The following is a 25,102-nucleotide window of genomic DNA, read 5'->3' as shown; positions in this document are numbered from 1 at the left end:
CCATTGTCCAGCTATAGGGTTAGACACCCTGAAAAACATATAAAACAATACTATAAATGTAATTAAACGGTAGAAATAATTTAAAAAACTAGGTTGGAAAAAAACCACTTAGTAATGTATAAAAAAGTCCATTGAAAATAAAAATCTCGCAATTTCAATGATCCACTTTATCATGTATATAAGAACTCTGTCCCAAAAAAATTTTCATCAAATTAATAATCAATCAATTGAAGGGAAATTCAGTATCATAGTTTTCCTTTTTTCAGCTATTTCTATATCTAATAATATTCACTGTTCGCCGAGTATTAAAACCTAAATGAATATTTTACTAGGGTCAACATGAGAGAGAAGTTACTGCTGCCCATCATATTATATTTTATCTTGAATCCTGCACACAGTGCAAGACTGTACGATGAGGACCAGCCCTGTGGCCCTGATATTAAGAAACTTTGCCCCCCTGGCATGAAGAATGAGTTCAGTGCTGTTGGGTGTTTACAGCGGGAGATTGAATCTGAAAAATCGGTTGGTATTGATATCTAATTTAAAGCAATTCATTGATAACTTGACTAGTTGGTGTTGCTGTATTTGAAATTTCAATAACTTATTCTGCAATATGGTTCAAGTATAATCATTTATTATTATCTATATCAGGCTGTGTCAAGTATAATCATTTATTTATTATCTATATCAGGCTGTGTCAAAGGAGTGTCACCAAGCATTATGGGAGTTCAAGACCACTGTAGTCAACGATAAACGATATGTAGATCAGATGAAGAAGCAGTGTCCGGAACAGGTCAGAATAAACGTCGCTTTTTTAGTGTCCCAGAATATTCAGTCTTTAATTTGTCTAATTTTAGTCACTAATTGGACCTTGTTGGTTAATTGTTGATAATTTCATAAGTGTCCCACAATTTCGTTTCGCATGTTATCTTAGATAAGAGTATGTCTAAAGTATCTTATTCTTTAGATGGAGAAGTTGTGTCCAGGTCGAACAGATGAAATGGTTTGTTTGTTGGAGAAAAGACAAGCAATTGAAAGCGACAGCAACGGAGGTTCATGTAAAAGATACCTCAAGTCAATGGCTGTGGTTTTCTTTAGTGATTACCATCTGATTCATGGTTTTGTTGAAAAGTGTTCAGAAGATGTCAAGAAACTGAGCTGTGGTGTTATTTCTAACGCTGTAGATGAGTCCGCTAACTCTCAGGTTACCAGATTATATTATATTGCTTTTGGTTTTAATCAAGATCACGAGTTATTATAAATATAATGATACAGTGCATAGTGAATTATTGTTTAAAAGGCTGTTATAATCGGCATGCAATTCTGTAATTAGGATAAGTTGTGTTTTATGCCAGATTGACATGTCCACTTCACTAATGTTAAAAGTTCATGAGATTAGACCAGTAGTTTAACATTAAACATTGCTGTAAAAGTGTAAATATCACAGCATTCCTTGGTATATAAACACAAGGGGTTACATCCTAAGCGAATGTAGCATATTTGGGATATTTGTATTATATTCTACTCACATCTCTAACACTAACACTAACTGTACAGTCAGAAGTGGTGTCGTGTCTGGAGAGGAAGATCAAGCAGGTTTCAACCGAGTGTAAATCTGTTTTAACTAAGAAGGAGGAGCAGGCTTCAGACTCATTCAAGGTACTGCACATGTCACGTGGTGTGTGACGTCATGACACGTGGTGTGTGACGTCATGACACGTGGTGTGTGACGTCATGACACGTGGTGTGTGACGTCATGACACGTGGTGTGTGACGTCATGACACGTGGTGTGTGACGTCATGTCACGTGGTGTGTGACGTCATGTCACGTGGTGTGTGACGTCATGACACGTGGTGTGTGACGTCATGACTCATTCAAGGTACTGTGTTCACAGTTAACTGATTAATTTTATCAAACTGATACATTCCTGTAACAGACTTTGTAACAACAACTTTGTAATTGTAACAAATTTTGGTGTGAAAGTACGTTATAATGGTGAATTACAATTATTGAGCCCATTAAATGCAAATTCCGTTGGTCGACGTGGAAATTAAGTTCTAAGGATTCGATGGTCGACAGGGTATTGAAGGCATAGCTTCGTTACTTATTTGGTCTAACAGTAACTGCTGCGAAAAGGAACGGACATGTTAACCCCAGTCGCGTCGGTAATGTTATCAAATACCGCTAGCAATCTAGCATACCGATTACCGCTAAAACCTTTCCACTTACCGTTAATACCGCCAGAGTACGGTCCCTTAACTTATCCTTCTGTAGGATACGTCACGTAGACCATATTATTATTATCAATATTGTAGAGCTAATATATTGTATAAAATATGACAATGTTGATGTGTCTCAATTGAGACGATTGCAATGTACAGGACACTGGTCTGGTGTTATGATTATTATTACTGTGATTGTTGTTCCTGTCCAGTATTAACCAATAATTAGAGTTCTGTCTTAACGAATAATGTGCCCTAGCTAATATGTGGTATATCAATGGAAACTAATGAGATTGGTATAAGAAAGTGTACAGTAATAACAATAGTATGTAGAAAAACGTATGCAGTGCGTCCACGTATACTACACTGAGATTAAAACATGCGACAATGAGTAATTATTGCACACGTATACAGCTTAGAGGAGGCCACGTATAATAATTATCTTGTTGTCTAAAACCATCTCATAATTAAATCACCAACGACTTGTACTCAGTACTCACGAATGAGCTGTTTTTACCTAATTATATTATTAAAAAAGCGAACTTTAACAATACTAAATCTCTTTCAGCTGGACCGAGCGCTGTTCAATGCGTGTAGAAATGACCGAGATGTGCTGTGTAAGGACTCGCCTGACAGTGCTGGCGAAGTTTACTCTTGTTTGGGAAGATTCAAATTCGACAAACGACTCTCCTTTAAATGCCGCAAAGAGGTAAAACACCAAATATAGTATTAATCATGGGATTTGGGACATGGTTTCGTGTTTCTTCGAATAGGAAGCCAGATTATTGTGAACCTGCCCCAGACATGGGGTCCAGGGTTTACAGTAGCTGTCTGCTTTATAGATACTATTAATAGGTACTACGTATTATAGTAATCAATATAATCCTTGTTAAACGTACCCTGTTGGGATGTGTTCCCAGAATAGGTCGGTTAAACCACTAGTGTATAGCACTGCAGCGAGGCCAGTGAAGGGTGTATCGCGTATAGCTTATAGATCTGTGTTTTTATTGTTCAATCTTGACCCCCCGCTGTGACATATTATGTCGCACGGTCGTGTCTATTAAACGATGTCATGATGTAATATGGTTTAAGGTTTCAGATCGAAGAGTAGTTATATATATATTGCATATAGTAGCTGTTTACATTCTAATTTCATTAAATTTCAAATCCCCTGGGATCAAACTCAGAAATTTGACACACATTAAAACAACTTGCTGCTGATAAACACTCAGCAGACTCAAGAGTTGCAAGTGAGAAGGCACTGATTAACATACTGATTCCCACATATTGTACAGGTGGTGAGAAGACAGCTGATGACTCTGGAGGATTTCAAGGTGGATTACGATCTGATGAAGTCGTGTGGTGAAGACCTTGTTACTCAGCAGTGCGTGGCTCCCAGAACGTGAGTAAAACAGAGTAACACTCTAACAGGCTATTTTTATTTGTCAACTTAGTCTAAAATATGTGGACACTAAAATATGGTATCTTTTGCACGTTTAATATTTCATGCACATTATTATAATATACCGGAATATAAATGCTACATTTTCTATCGAGAAGCAGTACACATGTTCGAGGGTCGATTTCAAGCTCTATTATAAATTGCACACTAAACTTCCCTAAACGTCTCATCCAAGTTGTACAAGTAAACCTTAGGCTTAAGTTCCCCTAATAACTTTGCAGAACTAAGCGACTCCAGGAGGGATTCATGAGGACAGTACTGCTGATGCAGTGTCTCACTGAGATAGACGAGATGAAGGACAAAAGGAGGGTGCCTGTAACTGAGAAGTGCATGAGAGAAGTTGGACGGGTAAGTGGGGATAAAGTGGTATTATGGGCAACTTTAAGACTTGTGTATTAGATTGTCATTGAGTTGTTAATAGAACACATCCGTAAATACTTACAACAGGATCACAACTAGGAACCAACCGGATATCATCCGGCTGAATCCGGCTCCGGCCGGATATCCGGCTTCAATATCCGGTTAATATTCAAGAAAGGTATGATTTCCTAACAGGTCATTTGAATTTTCTGTACTGCTGCAACTGTTTATAACTTCTAAAATTTAAAAATCATGTATTTTCTGCTTCATTCGAAAATGCTGAAAAAAAAATAGGATCACACAAATCCTACAAATAAATGAGAATTTAGCAGGGCCATTGCCTGAGCCTCCCATTTTAACTCATCTCATTGGAACCATATTGAGTTAATTGAGTTTCCGTGCCTGGTTTGCACGTTATGACCTTATCATTATGTTATGTTCAGCTATTCAATGAGGTCTACACTCTACACAGTCACTTCTCACATTGAGACAACAGTGTGTTATTTGTTGAAAACTTGCCACATATTTCCATAGGTCCAGTATCGAGTGTGTTATTTAGTGAGCTTGTTGGTTTGTTTGTATAGCACCATTTGAATCTAGTATACTGCCCTTTTTTTAAAAAGGGAAGTAAGTCACTTTTTGCCGTTTTGAGATTTAATTCAACTTTCGCGTCAGTGAGATGCCTTAGTTAGGGGTTCTATATCACAGATAATTGTCCAAATTTTTAGATGTGACCAAGCTTTTGATTGTACTGTAAGCGGTTATCACACAACTTCATGCGGAAGTGTAGAAAAGCTCCCCAAATTTGACTGCCAAGCTGACTTACTTCCTTTTTAAAAAAATCACTGAGTTACTCCCCTGAATTGAATTTTGTGCCCTTGATAATATTGGAAGTGTTTAAAAAAAAGAAGGAAGCTGTTCATTTGGTTGTAGCTACTGCACTGAACTAGTGAATTGTGTGAGCTCTATCTGCACACCATTTTCAGTAAATCATCACCACTATATTGTGTTTACCTCATTTTAAGGTTCTAACCAGCTGAATTGTATATTTTAGTATAGGCATGTCTCATGACAAGTAGGAGAACCACGACGCTTGTTCAGTCTAATTGTGGATTGAATATGTTGCGCTGTATACCTCGTATACGCTGAAGTAGTATCCTTTACTGGAAATTTGGACGATGGCTCAATACAACAGATATTTACTAAATGGTGAAGATGTCTACAATACCTACTGTTCATCAGAGGAGAAGCGTCCTGTCATGTTGCCAAGAGCTCCACAACAGAAGTACATCGACGTCTACCCAAGCGAAGATGAACCTGGCCCCAGTTTCAAGGATGACATACAGCATCAAACGAACTATGAGGCCGAGGTTCAAGTATATAGAGCTTTGGAGGTGGTGAAAGAGAAAATGGTTGTGTTACATGATTTTGAGTTTACACATCATCAGTATAGGTTATGTGATAAGGACCATGTTAGGAAGGGATGCGTGAAATGTAAAAGGGCTGCTGACAAAGATGGAGAGTGCGACTTTCTGATCATTGGTCTGAACTATATCGCTGTGATTGAAGTAAAAAACATGACGTATGAAACTGGGTGCCAAACAGACCAAAGAGCTCTTTCTGGGACATTCAGGAAATCTGTCAAGCAGAGAGGTAAGATAAAACAGCTTATAGAAAGTATGGAAAAGAACCTGACTTTCTTTGAGTTTACTGCTTACCCTAATTTCAGCAGAAAGTATGAAGACGAATTCCAGCTAAGTCAGGCTGAAAAAGCATCGATAATGTTCAAAGAAGATATAGAGAACATCACCTCGTGGTGGCAGGAAAATGTGAGTGATTTTATCTTGAATGAACCGGAACTTCACAACAGTGAATTGTCCTCTGGACACAAGAAAGTTAGAAGCATGCTTCTCGCGATATGGTGCACGGAGAAGGACACACACGATAAAGAAAAATGTAGTGTGGGCAGATGTATCAAGGATATTGACGAAAAATTGCAACGTGGACAGTTCACCTTTAGGAAGAACAATCCTAATGTTGTTCCAGCGCCTGATATTTTTAAAGACTTTTTAGGGATAGAGAATCTGACGAAGCAACAGTGGGAGGTTTACACTTCAAACAAAAAACTGTTGTGGATTGAGGGACCTGCAGGTGGGGGTAAAAGTATTATACTGATTGCCAAAATAATAGAGCTGGTGTTGTCAAAGAAAAGCGATCAAGTCATTCTTTTCAGTTTCTATCAAGAAATGACCTATCCTAACGAGCAACAAGCGTCAAGACTCTATAAGGATCCTTTAAAAAAAGCTAATATACCATACGCAGTTTTGATTCCTCCTGACGAATGCACGGTTTTGGGGCTCTCTAGTTTAATATCTCGGGCTAGATTTAACACAACTGCAAAGGTGATTATTGTGCAGGTGGCGAGTTTAACCAACATGAATGATGGCATTACTAGGCGTTGGCTTACAGAAATTCTCAGTTTACAGAATGGATGTGATATCTTTATAGACGATACCCAATGTGCCCTTTCAGATATGAGTCGGGCAACCTTTGAAGAAGAGTGCAGTTATTTCATGAACATTTTATCGCAGATTTCAACTTCGAATCATGTTTGGCTAGCTTTTGATGTTCTCCAGATGTTTGCAATTATTCCAATGGGTATGCAAAACGAGTCATATCGTACCGTACTTCAATTCGACATGCTACTGTGTGAAGAGAAATGTATTACCATTGACATTAACTTGAGAAATACATATGATATGTCATGTTCCTTATTGTACATAAGAGATCATTTTCGAAATCACCTTGTAAAAAATGTTTTTCTCCGTTGTGGCCGTGGACTACAAACCATGTCTGATGATTGTAAGAAATTTGCAATGACATTAATTAAAATGAAGCAAGCGGCCGGACATTACATCCATGGCCCGAAGACCATGATACATACATTTTATTGTCGTGATCATGATTTGGTTACACATATTTTTGATAAAGAAGTGAATAGATTAAACAATGAAAAGGCGCTGCATAGTTCTGATTCTATGATAATTGGTGGCATTATGCATTATTTTGGTACGTTTTTTCCAAAAGAAATTTTGCAACATGTACACAAAATGATGGATACGAACTATCAAACTTACAGATGGGCTTATTTCACGGGCATTTCATCTGCTGAGTGGCCAGCAGTAATTTTGGTGCATGAAATGACGTCGTGTCCCCTTATGGACATTGGCATTCTTTATTTAGCCATGTCAAGAGCTAGAGTTTATTGCTCGGTTATACTGATACCTGGTGTCATGGGAACATTGCATTTAGATGAATATGATGATATGTTTAATTTGCTTCACTGGTTAGAAAGAATGAGACTTGTTGAAATAATTGAGCATGGAAGTTAGGATTATTTTTCAACATTTTACATTTGCCATCAGTTTTATGAAGGGATTCTTCTTGTTTTATTGTGTTAAATTTTATACCAGTGTTGTTCACTTCGTTGTTCACTTCTTCATCGACTAAAGCTAACCTTTTCGTTACTCAAATTAAAGTGAAATGAGCCGTCTGTCTGTCCCAAGAACAAGGAGAAAAAGCCACATGCATTCGAACATACGGCCCACAAATCTTCCTCATTCATCTCAAATGGAAGTAATGTACATGTTACCCATTTACATTGGACAATGGACATCACACCATTGACTATCAGCTCTTTTAATGGAATTATCTGACAGGTAAAGAAGATGATAATGGGAGATATAGAGCTCTCACCGAAGCTCGGAGTTGACTGTCACAATGATGTACAGAAACACTGTGCTAATCTACCTAAAAACAAGGAGGGAGCTGTTATCAACTGTCTGCTGGCTCTTGCTCCGTTAGTGTTTTTTAATATCAACCTTTAATCTACCTTTAATATACCTTTAATCTACCTTTAATCTACCTTTAATATACCTTTAATCTACCTTTAATCTACCTTTAATCTACCTTTAAAGCTTTAATATACCTTTAATATACCTTTAATCTACCTTTAATATACCTTTAATATCAACCTTTAATATCAACCTTTAATTTACCTTTAATCTACTTTTAATCTACCTTTAATCTACCTTTAATCTACCTTTAATCTACCTTTAATCTACCTTTAATCTACCTTTAATCTATCTATCTCTTCCGCTGTTGTCAGTTGTGAAGAAGGTTTTGGTATATTATAATATAATCAGGTTAAAATATCAAACTACTGACATCCTGGTTATTGATCGTTCAGTTCAATTCCTATACTCAATTCCTATACTCAATTCCTAATTCCTATACTGAATTCATATATACTGAATTCCTATACAATTACAAACACGATATGGATGTCCTTGCAGCTGTACGGCAGTGTTAAACACGGAACTGAAACAGAGGGGTTCCGTTCAGGCCCTTCGCACTTTGTTTCTGTCTAGTTCTAATGTACCGTCACAATAGTGACTTTAAATATATAACACACTGCCTGAATCTACAGGAAGACACCAGACCAGGGAGGTTTAGCACCAGAATGCCGTGAATCAGTTGGAGTGTTCATGGAGACAGTGGACCCTATCTCTGATTACAAGCTCAACTTTGCTCTCATGGACAATTGTGGGGAGTACGTAGACGGGCACTGTGATATGGAACTAGGTATGTGAATAGTGTAACGCTGTGTGTAGTGTAGTACGTAGACGGGCACTGTGATATGGAACTAGGTATGTGAATAGTGTAACGCTGTGTGTAGTGTAGTACGTAGACGGGCACTGTGATATGGAACTAGGTATGTGAATAGTGTAACGCTGTGTGTAGTGTAGTACGTAGACGGGCACTGTGATATGGAACTAGGTATGTGAATAGTGTAACGCTGTGTGTACTGTGTAATTAATAGTCGAGTGGGTATTGGAGAACTCTTGGAAGTGTGGGAATTAAATTCCTTATCGTTAGGATGATTAATAATCGCGCAAAATCGTTAGCAGTGTAATACATAGTGTGCTAGAAATATCTGGTTGTCTTGATACGCAACCTCCCAATTCGTGGTTTATTGCGAGCTATTACCATCACTCTCGTTATTTTGAGCTTAAAGTCAAATATTAACTTATTTTACTGTACTAATTTCAACTCTAATCACTTGATTGGTCAACAATCAACATACCCAATAGATAAGTAGCCTTTAAGTGTCTGATCGCTATTCATCCCAAAAATTACATTTAATTCGGTGTAATGTTTTTGCAAATGGAAAAAAGACATATACGGGTATAATATGCCTCACAGAATGGCCAAAAAAAGGAAGGTCACTCAAAATCACAAAACACACTTTATTCCAGTTTTTATCTCATAAGAAGCTAAGTTGGAAAGATGAGGTCTCCCGGATCTTCACCAATCGCCTTAACTTCCTCTCCTCCTCCCCTAATAACTTCACTCCCTAAAATTCCATTCTACAAAGGGATGATGTTAAATCTTATCTCGACAGTCTTTCTTCTTCTTTTATTATTTGCTCCGTAGATAAAGCTTCAAATAATTATGTTTTTGTCTGCAAGAAGTTTTATCTTTTAACCCTTCTCAACGAACTTGGCTACGATCTCACTTCTCTAGAGTGTCGTGGCAATTCTACTTATCATCCGGTTAACTCTGTAGAGGATGATATTATTCAGGAACATGTGAACTTCATTAAAGATAACTTTAATATTCGTGTTTCTGAGGACAACCTTTGTCTACCGAGAATCTTTTGGATTCCTAAACTTCACAAGAATCCTTATAAGTCTAGATTTATAGCTGGGGCCAGTAAATGTACCACTAAGCAGATATCAGTTGTAGTCAACAAAGCTTTAAAAGTTTTAAAAGAATACTTTTCCAAATACTGCAACTCTATCTACAACAATACTGGAATTAACTGCGACTGGAGCATTAACAGCTCTAAACAGTTCCTGGAAAGGCTGCCTAGACTAGAGATTTTTAATATGCAGGTATACGACTTTACCACTCTGTATACCAATCTAGACCTTCAGGTTGTACAGTCACTGCTTTTCGAGCTAATAGATCTCCTCTTTAGTAATACGAATAAATTTATTTGTGTTTCTCTGTATAAGAACAACAATTTTTTCTCTAAAAAGGAATATAACGGATACTTATGTTTTTCTGCTGATAAACTCAAAACAGCTATTACATTTATTCTGTTTAACACTTTTGTTTGTTTTGGGGATCAGATTTTAAGACAAACGAAAGGCATTCCCATGGGAGGGAATTCTAGTAGCCAGTTCGCTGATCTTTCGCTAGGGAAGTGTGAATTCAATTACATGACACGCCTTATCAAAGAAAAGAAGTTCGGTCTCGCTAAGCTCCTCTCAAGAAACTGCAGATATGTCGACGACCTCAACACCATGAACTATTTGCATTTCTCTAACCTAATCAGGTCCATTTATCCACCTGACCTGCTTATGGAGAGGAGTGGTGACGACAATAAGTCCGTAAACTATCTCGACATCAACATCTCGATGAATAACTCCGGACACGTCGCCACCAAGCTTTACAACAAACTTGATGACTTCAACTTTCCTGTGGTCATGTACACCTTTCCTAACAGTAATATTTCCTCTTCTGTTGGTTATAATGTTTTTTACGGTCAGGTCCTTCGTTACTCTTCCATTATCTCTGACCTTGATTCTTTTCTGTGTTCTACCAACACCCTTTATAGGACACTTCTTTCAAGATGTTATAATGACAGACTCCTGAAGAGTAAATTCAGAAAGCTTCTGAAGGACCGACCTAGTATTCTGTACAAATACAGTATACTTGATGTCAGCGACATCCTTGACATCACATTTAACGTGAACAGGTGATCACTGACGAGTGATTGCTAGGGGGTCTTGGCACATTAAACCGGTACAGGTATTAAACCCCCGAAACCGGTGTGCCAAGTCATCTGCTGATGATGTTCACATAACATTATTTCCTCTCTCCTTTATTCCTTCCGTCTTTTCTTAAACTTACAGTTCAGTTACTTTATTTCACCAGGTCTACCTAAGGATCAATTATTCTTTGGTGGGGTTTCACTTCTGGTATTGGCTTCATTCCCGTTCCCTTTCCTTATTCTTTATACTTATTTTTTATATAGTTTAATGAGATTGACACTCATATTTTTCTTCCCGGGGGTTGATTTAATCTCATAACCATTTTTTCTTTGAGAAAAATTGGCCGGAAAATCTTCCTCCAAAAAAACATGCCCCACAGAATGGCCAAATCTGAATTTCTATAATTTTTTGATGGAGATACTTTTTAAATTTCTATCACCACACGTTGTTAGAAAACCTATTAAGGAATGGGGTAATAACCTAATAACCTAAAACTCACGAAAAAACTGAGCTGTGAAATATTATTTCACAAAAAAAAATGCCTCACAAAATGAATGGCCAAAAAAAAAGAAAACGAGAAAATTTTATTTTTCTAAAACCTTTGGCTCTTGTTTCAGGCATGCTGCTGGTATAAATATGCCTTGTTAACACCCCCATATAGGTGAAATTTCTTAGAACTGAATAAAAAGGGCATAATTTCCTACACCAAAAATGGCCATTTTGTGAGGTGTTGTTCATATTCCCTGATTTCATGATTGGGGTGTTATTGTATGATAAATAGCTTGTGAATACTTTAGACCATCAAAACTAACATGTCTACAACAATAAAAGGAGTTTTAAATTTTGGCCATTTTGTGAGGCATATTTTGGCCATTTTGTGAGGCGTGTAGCCATTTTAGCATTTTTTTGTGAGGCGTTCTTCATATTCCCTGATTTCATGATTTATAACCTCCATTCGGCTAGATTGGGGTATTATTGTATGATAAATAGCTTGTGAATACTTTAGACCATCAAAACTAACATGTCTACATCAATAAAAGGAGTTTTAAATTTTGGCCATTTTGTGAGGCATATTTTGGCCATTTTGTGAGGCGTGTAGCCATTTTAGCATTTTTTTCTTCCTATATTGAACAATGTTCGTTTTGTTTGATGAATACTATTCTTTAAACATCTTCTGTCATACTGGTGCCAGAAGTTCTCACCAAAATGCAAACTTAGTTCAAAAATTTGAAAACATAAATACGACTGTTTATGTCAGAAAATGTGGTCCTAGTTAATGATTTCACCACAGGAAGTGTTGCCAGAAGACTTTTGTTTCATATGGTATCCACAAAACCTACCAGTCTTATATAAAAAATTAGTTACAAAAACATTTACAAATTTGGCCATTCTGTGAGGCTAGCCATTCTGTGAGGCATATACCCGTAATCCGTATGTGCCCAAAATTTATATTTTCTTTGGCCGAAAAATTGCTAAAAAAGGTTATCAGATTTTCGCATTTTTTTTCCACAAAAATGACGCCATCTTCCCCCTTTCGAGTCTCTGAACCGTGTCAGATTTATAATAATATTATTATCAGGCGAAGGGGAAGTAATGAAGTGTTTGATTGATCTGGAACTGGAAGTGGAGTTTAACGTTGAGTGCCACCAGCAAGTTCTCAGCTATAAGTACTTCATGTCTCGTTCCATAAAGTAAGTTTAATCAAGGTGATCCAATATCACAGGACCCAACATATTTCTCATGGTTAAGTTTGATACCAGGTATTAGATAATATTACAATAATGAGATTTAATCGAACTGTTCTGGGGGACAATACCAACGATCTCACTTCTCAAGCTGTCATTCCTCGAATTCTTGGAAAGTTGGAAACAATCATGGCCATGGCAATACCGAGGAATCACCCGTTTCCCTGAATCGCTCGAGAAATCTCTCAGTTTGTAGTGCCATATAAAGTGTTAGAAAACGAGAATAATCAATTAATCAAATCAGATTGGACAAGCCCCTGTTAAACGCGTGTCGAGAAGACGCACAGAAGTTGTGTATGACAGAGTTGGAGGAGGAAGAGAAGTTAGAGCACAAGCCTCACGGGGCTGTTATCTCGTGTCTGTATCATCACATCTTCTCTGATAGCAACGAGAAGGTCAGTTTGTTGATTTGAAACTTTTACAAATAGTACATAATATACATTATACAATACAGCAAATAGAATTTAAAATAAGCGACATCATGGGGTATTATGCTGTGTAAAAGTCGTAGACCATATTGTAGAAATACTAAAACATGTAAAGCATGGGTAAGTGGTACAAGTTAACTTGACCTTTTTTAGTTTTTATTTAAAATGTTAAGGAGAGGTTATCACTAGAAAGTGAAACCCGCTAGTCGAAAGCTTTGTTCGAGGAAATTTCAAAAATAAGTTATGTTTTAATTTCTATTCATCATCTAGCTCTCTTCTCTGTACTGTAGGAAGCATGGATTTTATTTGACGATGACGACAACGTTGTAAGTATTTGGATTCCATAAATTATACTTTTTACCGTATCGAAAAACATCGATCACAACCAAAGTTATGAATAGTTAAGGAGTTATAGCATGAGCGTAAATGTGAGCTAGTCATGACGTATCATTAATTTAAGCATGACGACGTAGTTAACCTTTGATGAAATTACGCCATTATTCTATCGCAAATCTTTCCTCACATCCGACGTTAATTATAAATGAACTAAAGCCTAAATCAAAATTTTAAGAATGCAGTGTCCTATTCTTATCCTTTTTCTACAACCCTGTTAAAAATCGCGAGGTTCCAACTCCATTTGCGAGCTGAAATTGGCCACAAAAAAAGGGTCGGTTTTTGGTCAATTTTCAGGGGGATTTCGTCAAGTTTAAAATATAGTATAGATTATCAATACTATCATCAACTTCACACTATAGGGTGTCTCAACGTCTCATGAAACAGATTATCAAAGGTTTACCTACATTTTTTCCACCACATTTTTCAAAATAGAATTGTCTTAAAAAATGTCAAAAAAACTTTATTCTAAACCCCATGATCTCCCAGCTGTCGACCAAGTGTTTGCCCGAGTTAAAGCGACAATAATCGCACAAGGTGAAAGTGTCAACCTGTCCCCATCTGTGGTTTCCTCCTGTGCTGAGGATCTCGTCACGTACTGTGCTGGATATGAGAAAGATAAGGACGACTGGGGATGTCTCCAGGTACACCAGGAACTTTCTGGATTGTTTACTTTAGTTGTGGATATATCAACAATGTTACACTTCTTGTGCTTGAAGTTTCATGGTAATTTTATTTTTTGTGTAGAGATAATATTATTAACTGTACTACATTCTACAGCAACGCTTACTGATGGGAGATGGACCCAACCACGGTGAGAAGCTGAGCCCAAACTGCGCTAAAGAGATGGAACACCACGCTAAGATGGTCTCTGAAGATGTCAGGAACGATTACAGGTAATGCTACATACTACATACTACATACTACATACTACATACTGCATACTAGACACACTACATACTACACCACGCTAAGCTGGTCTCTGAAGATGTCAGGAACGATTACAGGTAATGCTACATACTACATACTACATACTACATACTACATACTACATACTGCATACTAGACACACTACATACTACACCACGCTAAGCTGGTCTCTGAAGATGTCAGGAACGATTACAGGTAATGCTACATACTACATACTACATACTACATACTACATACTGCATACTAGACACACTACATACTACACCACGCTAAGCTGGTCTCTGAAGATGTCAGGAACGATTACAGGTAATGCTACAGCTGGGAGGCACTGCACACTGGTTAACTTTAAATGTGACATAAAACTGCTAGGTGTCAGCCTATAAAGTTCAATATTACTGCATTATTAAGATAGACACGTCCTTTAACAAACCATGTATTCATTAATCATTTCTATCATTTTTAGATTAATGAAAGCCTGCAAAGAGCCAATCAGCCGGAACTGTAAGAGTGAAATGAGAGACAAGTACCACGGCAACTTATTGGGTTGCCTTGAGGATCAGAAGCCAACTCTTAAAGGTAATATCTTTAAAACAATCACACCTTTTGTAAATAGACACGTATTAGTAGTACGTGTTTAGATGGAGATTAAATTAGATAATATCCAACTACGGTACTTTTGAATGTGTATTTCATAACATGTTCAGACAGCAATAAACCTGCTAGTACACATATTTCTGCAGTGAAACACTTCACATTACGAGTTTATCCACATATTTTCCAATTCTTTTCTAACTATGTAGCGCCCCGTAGTTTAAGTGTGGAGGTGCGTTTATTTGTTAGTCCCATCAGGAATCAAACCTTGGTTGGAGTGAAGTACGACTACCATAACCACTACTATTATACCATACATAACATACACACTATACAGTACATACCATACACACTACATACTACATACTATATACCATACATACTACATAGTACATACCAACTAACAATAATCAAACCTTTTGTTGTACCACTACCATAACCACTTTACTACCATACATACCATACATACCATACTCACTACACAGTACATGTTACCATACACACTACATACTACATACTACATACTACATACTACATACTACATACTGCATACTAGACATACTACATACTACATACTACATACTACATACTACATACTACATACTACATACTACATACTACATACTACATACTACATACTAGACACACTACATACTACATACTACATACTACATACTACATACTACATACTACATACTACATACTACATACTACATACTACATACTACATACCTCACACTACACACTACATACTACATACTACATACTGCATATTAGACACACTACATACTACATACTACATACTACATACTACATACTACATACTGCATACTACATACTACATACTACATACTACATACTACATACTACATACTACATACTACATACTACATACCTCACACTACACACTACATACTACATACTACATACTGCATATTAGACACACTACATACTACATACTACATACTACATACCATACACACTACATACTACATATTATATACCATACATTGTACGGCCAGTTGGTAGATCACCGACCGGCTATAAGCCGGCTACTAACCGGCTATAAGCCGGCTTATAGCCGGCTACAATTTTTATAGCCGGCTATAAGCCGGCTTATAGCCGGTTAGTAGCCGCTTACATTTGTTGTTGAGCGACGGCTATTAGCCGGTTATAAGCCTGCTATTAGCCGTTTTGGTATTAAAAGTGGTTATAAGCCGGCTATAAGCCGGCTATAAGCCGGTTATAAGATATTAACTCAACTACATCGTACTGAACGATAGTCAGGAGCCGGCTATAAGAAATTCAGTGAAGACGGCTATTAGCCGGTTATAAGCCGGCTATTAGCCGTTTAGGTTTCGAAAGTGGTTATAAGCCGGCTATAAGCCGGTTATAAGATATTAACTCATTTCAGTAAGTTAATATCTTATAGCCGGCTCATAGCCGGCTTATAACCACTTTCGATACCTAAACGGCTAATAGCCGTTTTCGCTGAATTTCTTATAGCCGGCTCCTGACTATCGTTCAGTACGATGAAGTTGAGTTAATATCTTATAACCGGCTTATAGCCGGCTTATAACCACTTTCGATACCTAAACGGCTAATAGCCGGCTTATAACCGGCTAATAGCCGTTTTCACTGAATTTCTTATAGCCGATACCTAAACGGCTAATAGCCGGCTTATAACCGGCTAATAGCCGTTTTCACTGAATTTCTTATAGCCGATACCTAAACGGCTAATAGCCGGCTTATAACCGGCTAATAGCCGTCGCTCAACAACAAATGTAAGCGGCTACTAACCGGCTATAAGCCGGCTTATAGCCGGCTATAAAAATTGTAGCCGGCTATAAGCCGGTTTATAGCCGGCTTATAACAGGCTTATAGCCGGTCGGTGATCTACCAATTTCCCCATTGTACATACCAACTAACAATAAACACATTCCAGGATCCTGTTTGAAACATGTTAAAGACTTACAGCTAGTGTCTCTATTCGACTACAAGTTTAACAACGACTTTCTGATGATGTGTAGCGGGGCGGTGCAGACTTACTGTAAGGCTGATGACTATGGTCGAGAAATCAAGAAAAAGTTAGTTTCATCATGTTAGCTATCCCACCTAATTTTTTCGTTATTGTAAAGTTTATTCTGTTCTGATTATGGTCGCGAAATCAAGTTAGTTTCATGTTTTTTTGTTGGTTTTTTTTACACAGAGCTACTCGCTACTTAGATCCAGGATCATTATAATATATAAAGCTATTATATACAGTTTTATGTTAGCTATCCCAGCTACTTCGTTATTCTAAAGTTTATTCTGTTCTGATTACACCTCTGATAAAATACTCTTCATTATTAACCGCGAATAATAATAGCCTGGTTATTAGATAACTTATTTATAAAGTAGAGCTGTTTAAAAACATATTGAAAATTTACTACATTATTACGAGAACGCAGTCATACTACTTTACTACTTCTAATCATACGTCGTTGCTATGAGCACTCGCATAGTTTTATAACTTTACTACTTCTAATCATACGTCGTTGCTATGAGCACTCGCATAGTTGCTATGAGCACTCGCAGAGTTGCTATGAGCACTCGCATAGTTTTATAACTTTATTTGTATAGCTCGGTCTCCAAATTATCGGATTCTATAATTAGTTTACTCTTTGTGGTACACGCAAATGATTTACACTAGATAATTAATTTGATGACAGTTTGTGGTACACGCAAATGATTTACACTAGATAATTAATTTGATGACAGTTTGAGGTACACGCAAATGATTTACACTAGATAATTAATTTGATGACAGTTTCGCTAAATGATTTACACTAGATAATTAATTTGATGACAGTTTCGCTAAATTTGATCCTCAAGGGACACGTATTAGCGATATAAATTTGCCACCCTCTACATTTATAACAATCACTGTACCTGCTAAATGCTAGGTGCTAAGTGCTAAGTGCTAGGTGCTACCTGTTAAGTGCTAGGTGCTAGGTGCTACCTGTTAAGTGCTAGGTGCTAGGTGCTACCTGCTAAGTGCTAGGTGCTAGGTGCTAGGTGCTAAGTGCTTCCTGCTAAGTGCTAGGTGCTACCTGCTAAGTGCTAGGTGCTAAGTGCTAGCACCCAGCTGAGCTCCGACTAACTGCTAATTGTGAAATTAATGAGAGGAGTGACAATTAGTGGCCTGACTCTTACACACGTGTACATTCTGGCGGATGAGATAATTAGTAGGAATTTAGGTGACATTATTATTGGTTTATAGTGAAACCATGTTAGACACTGTGTTAGTGTGTTAGGGACTCCCAATCAATGTAACAGAATAGAACAATAGTTTTAAAACTAGATCTGAGTGACATAGTACGTGGTACACTGTCCTCTTTTAGTGTCCTTAATTTTCTTCCTATTTTATAGCGTGTACTGTTATGACTTATGACGTATGCAAATGGTATTTTAATTGTACTAACATGTATGCAGTTAATACAATATTATATTAGATGAAAAGTCATAACAAAACGTAGTATGTGATGAATTTGTAGAATGTGTAGAATGTTTACAGAAGAAAGAACCGTAAGAAAAACATGTAAACTGTAAAGCACTGACGTGTACCACTGAACACAAACAAACTCCAAATCAGGAAGTAAATATTGTGTAGACTATAGATCTTACTTCTACTAAACTTACATTTGTAAGATTAAATGTGAAGCATTCAGTACGGAAATTATATAATGCAGTAGAGTTCCAATTCGGGCTATTCCAGAACCACTTTGAGTGGTAATGGCTAAGTGTGGCTGCCATATAAACAGTGTAACCAGAGGTATGACAAAGAGCGCCCATTGCACTTAGCTACCACTATAAGACCGTTTAAAAGTACTCCTGTATAGCCCTTAAAAGAGCTCCTATGTGGGCTGTAATACGTATTGCACCTGTAAGCTCCGGTCTAGGGAGTAGCTAAGGTTCCATTGGATCTATGCGATCTCCTCGGTCTACTCAGCCGAATGATAGGAAACTTGATTTAGGGTTAAATGAGGAGGGGTACCTGCTTAAAGATCGAGAATCTTACTAGGTTACCCCTTCAGTAAATCTACATTGTAGTGTACTACTGTTAACATAGTACTAATATTAACTATTATTAACTATTAAGTCTGACTTTTTAAACTCGCCCAGGCAAGATGTGATGTACTGTCTGAGGAACCAGCTGACCCAACCTACCCCCAAAAACAAGGAACCCATCTCTGATGAGTGTAAAAATCAACTCCGGGCAGAATTCTTGAAACAGGTTTCTATCTTTCAGTGTTTTAACTATTTGTATATATTAGTATATTGAGAGGCAGAACAACTATAGGACTGCGATGAATGGGGACTTGCCACCCCATGGCTGCATTAAAATATCTCGACTCTGCTACATCGCTCCTCAGTAAATGTATTTAATTGCAGTTGTGAAAATAGTTTAATATTTAATATTGCACCCTGATCTCAGGACAGGAAATGTTAAGTTATAGTTATGGTAAGAATAGAAATTTATGGGACTATCTGTTAATAAATTATCTCTATTTCGGTGTGCTATAAGAGTTAATGAATATATTTAACGGCAGGCCACTAACATACTTTCTGAGGTGCCAGAATATGTCCAAGTTACGTTTATTTCAGTGATACCGGGCAAATAACATTATAACACCACATATTACATCCAATGGAGTATATTACTTAGTGCTTTGCTTTTGAAACCACCATATCTTAATTTTCCTCAAGACGTCAAGGCCATAGTCAATAGTCATGGGGGAGTTTAGTTAAGAGTTTAGTTAAGAGTTTAGTTAAGAGTTTAGTTAAGAGTTTAGTTAGGAGACGAAAATAATTGAACTTTGAATTGAACGGGTGTTTAGAACAAATGTTGCTCCTTAAGTTAGAATAAATTAGACCAAATTTGGGAAGATGCTGCCATACCTTCTGAAGCTACCACCCTCCATCTTTACATTTTAAAAGTAAATGTACATCACCTCCCCAACAAGTGAAATCTTTTTAAATCTACAATTAAATTTCAGATGTCAGACCTTGATCTGGACCCCCAACTGTTGACTGCATGTGCTGTGGACCTTAAAGATACCTGCCGGTTGGATGGATTTGATGACAAAACTCAAGTTATGGAATGTTTGAGGAAAAACGAGTTAAAACTTACACCCAGCTGCAAAGATGTGAGTTTTAATATCTGATATTAAACATGTCAGATGATGTTAAAGTTTTAAGTTGGTTTTGATATCATAAGATAATATAATATCAAGTAGTTTCGATTTTCCAATATTAATCTCTTTCAGAAAGTATTTGTTAGAGAAGTTCAACAAGCTGAAGATCCTGACATTGACCCAGTTTTGCAGAAAAGTTGTTCCGTCGCCATCAGCAAATATTGTTCCGACAGGTATTCACAATATATGATATTGCATTCTGAGATCTGTGTTTGTTGTGATCATTCTAAATTTAGCGCACAGAAAAAGTAAATAATGTACTACATGTTCTGTCTTTGTAAGTTGAACAAAGGTTACTCGCAATTTAAAGTAAATTCCACGTATGACAAAAATTGCATTTATATTCGTCTGTTTTGACCTCTGTCTTTACAGTGAGTAACTAAGTGGTATTCAGGTCAATAATGTAGAGCCTGTGTCATTGTGTCTCATACTCCTGCAGTGCTTAATGGCTCTTTATGTACCATTAACGTTCTACTTTCCAGCAAGCGTGCTAAGATAGATTCGGTGGCACATGCTGCTTTTTGTGTGACGTGGCGATCGCACAAGAATCCTTAATCTAATTTAGGGGCTTTAGATCTCGTCTTAGCGATTTTATGGAACGCGCGAAGAAAATATTTCGTATCAAGTAACAGTTATGACTACGTACCATATGTGCGCGGCCATATATGCATGCATGCATGCATACGCAATACGCTGCATTGCATTAAATTGCGTTGCGCGCATTAATTATATTATATGTACATTATTAATGAATAAGCGCGCGCTATACTAGCCATCTAGCTAGCTGACCAAGCCGAACTAGCTTGTTCAGTATTACGTAGCTTACCTACCTCAACGAAGCTAAGTCGATTAAGCTAACCCTCCTAACTTATTGCAATGAAGACGAGATCTTGCCACGAAGGTCAAGAGAATATTTAATATGATTTTATTGCAATAAAAATACCCTTTTTGGTACACGGTACATTCAATGTCCATTGCAATGTAATAGTTGAGTGCTAATGTAGATACAATAATCTCCTGAGCGATAGCCCTATTTTTAATGGTCCAGCAATTGAATTTAAAAAATAGACAGAAGATGTATACCTTAATTCCCGAAAATTTGGGCGACAAAAAATTTGAGCGGGCCTCTCGCCCAAATTTTTTGCAGACCAAATTAATTGCATAAATCTTTTCCGTCTGCTAAATTTTTTGCTAACCAAACTTTTGGCACTTGGCCTGTGGCCCTGAAATCTATAGAAAGATGGCTTTTTCTTCATATCCAAGTGAAATAATATTTGAAATTTTAGTTTTCTAATCTGTCATTCATGGCTTGACCAAGTAAAAAGGCTTATATTTTAAATGAATAGAAATAACCGGAATAGCTAACAGCTACTATATGTCTGATTATTTAAAATTAGACTTGACCTTTGGTCCGGGTTTAAAGTAGTTCGCTAATCGCTACACACAATTATGTACACCTTTGTTTCCCCCAAAGCTAAGCGTATGTGCCGCTTAGTTTGATAGATCATGATGTAAACCTTCTAATTTTCTTCCAAACCTTTCGACCATCTGGTGAAAGGCGTCATAATGATAATTGTATGTGAAAGGGGTATGATAAGATATTATGCTGAGTGTAAGTAGACTAAACTATCTGATTGAGAGACTAAATATCACTATTGTATAATGTATACCCATCTATCATTTTGTACTGTGCCATCATCACTGTATTTTTTAGTAGTTACTGGGCAGATCGTAAATTTCATAATGTGAAACAACTCAGACTACCACCTACATGCTTAAAATTGAAAGCAAAATGACTGGAATAATAAGGAATAATAATGAACTAAGGCAAATATCTAACTGAAATTTTAGTGGAAAATCGTTCATTTTTCGAAGAATTTGTGCCCAAATTTTCGGTCGCCCAAATGAGTTCAAATTTTCTGCCCAAATTTTTCGGGCTCAAATAAATTGTGCTCAATATAATGGCACACAAATTTTTGGGAACTAAGGTATTGTATATATCAGCCTTTTTAGAACGAACGTGACAGTCTGTATTTTTCCTTTGATTGCAGTCCGGTAATGTTAAAATAACAAACACACTATTTCAGTAAAGGAGACGAACTGTTGTCATGTCTTGAAAACAATCAACACAAGAGTGGAGTTACCCACGATTGTAAGACTACACTTAGACTTCGCATGCTGAAGGAACATTCTAATTACTTACTCAACATTGGACTAAGGAAGGTTGGTGACATTTTTGCTGCTGTATTAATTCATCCGTCATGAAATTACGTTGTAGTGTAATGGTTTTCTAATTAGATAATTTAAGATTAAAGAAATGAGATACTTTCTGTCTCATTTCTTGATTCCAATTTCTCTTGTTATGAATAACCAAACATTGCAGTCCTGTAAAGACGATATAAAGATGTTCTGCAAGAGCACTCTCGAGGGAATAAAGAAGGGAACCATACAGGATGGAAGAGGAGCAGTGATATCATGTCTTAAAGACAACTTCGATAAGATCTCAATAGAATGTGGGGATTCCATGACAACCATATTAGAGCAAGAAGTGGTTGATTACAAATTAGACCCCGTTTTGAGCAGATTCTGTGCTGATGATATTGAGGCATCCTGTCCGGATGTACCTGATGACCAGGTAAAATATTAAAATTTTAAAACTCTTAAAACAGTCAATATCGATTAGTGATTATTCCTTTAAAGTATTACAGTTAAAACACCTATCACTCTATCACATGATTAAATTTGATTCCTGCCGACTGAATCTCACGCTATGCCTCAATCTGTTAGCATTGAGCACCCATCCGGTTCAAGAAATTCCCGGAAAAATTGTGACGTTTAGAAGTGCACTCGATAACTCTTTAATTTACATGTAAGATGTAACCATTTTGGTTGGTTGATGATTTGCTAAACGATTTGCCAGGTGGCAGGTACGTTATATATTTATCACCCCTAATACTAAGAAATACTTCCAATACAGTTAATATGTCGCCAGTAAACTCGAACAAATATCTCTCCCAGGTAGAAGCCTGCTTGCGAGACTACATAATGGTTGTACAATCAGAAGACTGCACAAAACAGGTGGTCCGACTGATCACAGAGGCTCACGGGGACGTTCACCTGGATGCGCTGTTAATGAGAGCTTGCCAGAAAGATATCGGGTATCTGTGCGGACGTGTGCTGCCTGGCAAGGGCCAGATTATAGAGTGCCTTCAGGTTAATATCATGTATTTTAGATTATAGAGTGCCTTCAGGTTAATATCATGTACTTTAGATTATAGAGTGCCTTCAGGTTAATATCATGTATTTTAGATTATAGAGTTCCTTCAGGTTAATATCATGTACTTTAGATTATAGAGTGCCTTCAGGTTAATATCATGTACTTTAGATTATAGAGTGCCTTCAGGTTAATATCATGTACTTTAGATTATAGAGTGCCTTCAGGTTAATATCATGTACTTTAGATTATAGAGTGCCTTCAGGTTAATATCATGTACTTTAGATTATAGAGTGCCTTCAGGTTAATATCATGTACTTTAGATTGTAGAGTGCCTTCAGGTTATTATCATGTACTTTAGATTATAGAGTGCCTTCAGGTTAATATCATGTACTTTAGATTATAGAGTGCCTTCAGGTTATTATCATGTACTTTAGATTATAGAGTGCCTTCAGGTTAATATCATGTACTTTAGATTATAGAGTGCCTTCAGGTAAATATCATGTACTTTAGATTATAGAGTGCCTTCAGGTTAATATCGTGTACTTTAGATTATAGAGTGCCTTCAGGTTAATATCATGTACTTTAGATTATAGAGTGCCTTCAGATTAATATCATGTACTTTAGATTATAGAGTGCCTTCAGGTTAATATCATGTACTTTAGATTATAGAGTTCCTTCAGGTTAATATCATGTACTTTAGATTATAGAGTGCCTTCAGGTTAATATCATGTACTTTAGATTATAGAGTGCCTTCAGGTTAATATCATGTACTTTAGATTATAGAGTGCCTTCAGGTTAATATCATGTACTTTAGATTATAGAGTGCCTTCAGGTTAATATCATGTATTTTAAATTATAGAGTGCCTTCAGGTTAATATCATGTACTTTAGATTATAGAGTGCCTTCAGGTTAATATCATGTACTTTAGATTATAGAGTGCCTTCAGGTTAATATCATGTACTTTAGATTATAGAGTGCCTTCAGGTTAATATCATGTACTTTAGATTATAGAGTTCCTTCAGGTTAATATCATGTACTTTAGATTATAGAGTGCCTTCAGGTTAATATCATGTACTTTAGATTATAGAGTGCCTTCAGGTTAGTATCATGTACTTTAGATTATAGAGTGCCTTCAGGTTAATATCATGTACTTTAGATTATAGAGTGCCTTCAGGTTAATATCATGTATTTTAGATTATAGAGTGCCTCCAGGTTAATATCATGTATTTTAGATTATAGAGTGCCTTCAGGTTAATATCATGTATTTTAGATTATAGAGTGCCTTCAGGTTAATATCATGTACTTTAGATTATAGAGTGCCTTCAGGTTAATATCATGTACTTTAGATTGAACTTGTGGTAATTATTATTCTACTCGTGTAGTGTAGGTGAGTCTTCAGTATAGTAGTGTAGGACTGTCATATCACATGATATTATATGTATGTTACAAACATAAACCTGCAACCAGTCCGAGCGGCAAGAATTACTTTCTCTAGACCCGCAATACCGAACAATGTGATCCCTGAAATGCATGGGCTACTATTTCTTTAATGGTTGCTATAATTGTAAAAGATGTACTCATAAAAACAGATTAGAAATGATGTCACTCTAAGCACCTTTAAGACTTGCGATATCAGTAAATGTTGCTTTGTCAGCGACATCAAGATATAACACC

The 25,102-nt window shown here is 36.8% G+C and overlaps 3 protein-coding genes across 3 annotated transcripts in view; 2 read left to right on the top strand and 1 right to left on the bottom strand.

The window, feature by feature from the left end:
* The window catches only part of LOC134822749 (elongator complex protein 1-like), a 105,988-nt gene that overhangs the window by 32,825 nt on the left and 48,061 nt on the right, over positions 1 to 25,102 (bottom strand). The window lies entirely within an intron of this gene.
* Positions 8,835 to 14,091, top strand: LOC134822766 (Golgi apparatus protein 1-like). The gene is made up of 4 exons (XM_063834013.1): positions 8,835 to 8,884; positions 12,467 to 12,578; positions 12,877 to 13,027; positions 13,943 to 14,091. Exons 1-4 carry the CDS (start codon positions 8,875 to 8,877, stop codon positions 13,979 to 13,981), a joined length of 312 nt encoding a protein of 103 aa, XP_063690083.1. The 5' UTR covers positions 8,835 to 8,874; the 3' UTR covers positions 13,982 to 14,091.
* Positions 14,246 to 23,603, top strand: LOC134823149 (Golgi apparatus protein 1-like). Its single transcript, XM_063834497.1, has 10 exons — positions 14,246 to 14,349; positions 14,847 to 14,959; positions 16,920 to 17,061; positions 19,139 to 19,250; positions 20,014 to 20,163; positions 20,284 to 20,384; positions 22,299 to 22,434; positions 22,595 to 22,846; positions 23,230 to 23,424; positions 23,577 to 23,603. Exons 1-10 carry the CDS (start codon positions 14,246 to 14,248, stop codon positions 23,601 to 23,603), a joined length of 1,332 nt encoding a protein of 443 aa, XP_063690567.1.

This window comes from Bolinopsis microptera, chromosome 11 (genome assembly GCF_026151205.1).
Source record: "Bolinopsis microptera isolate Bmic1 chromosome 11, MBARI_Bmic_1.0, whole genome shotgun sequence".
NCBI classification, from domain to species: domain Eukaryota; kingdom Metazoa; phylum Ctenophora; class Tentaculata; order Lobata; family Bolinopsidae; genus Bolinopsis; species Bolinopsis microptera.
The sequence above is the reverse complement of the archived record's forward strand: the minus strand, read 5'-3'. Positions and strand labels throughout refer to the sequence as shown.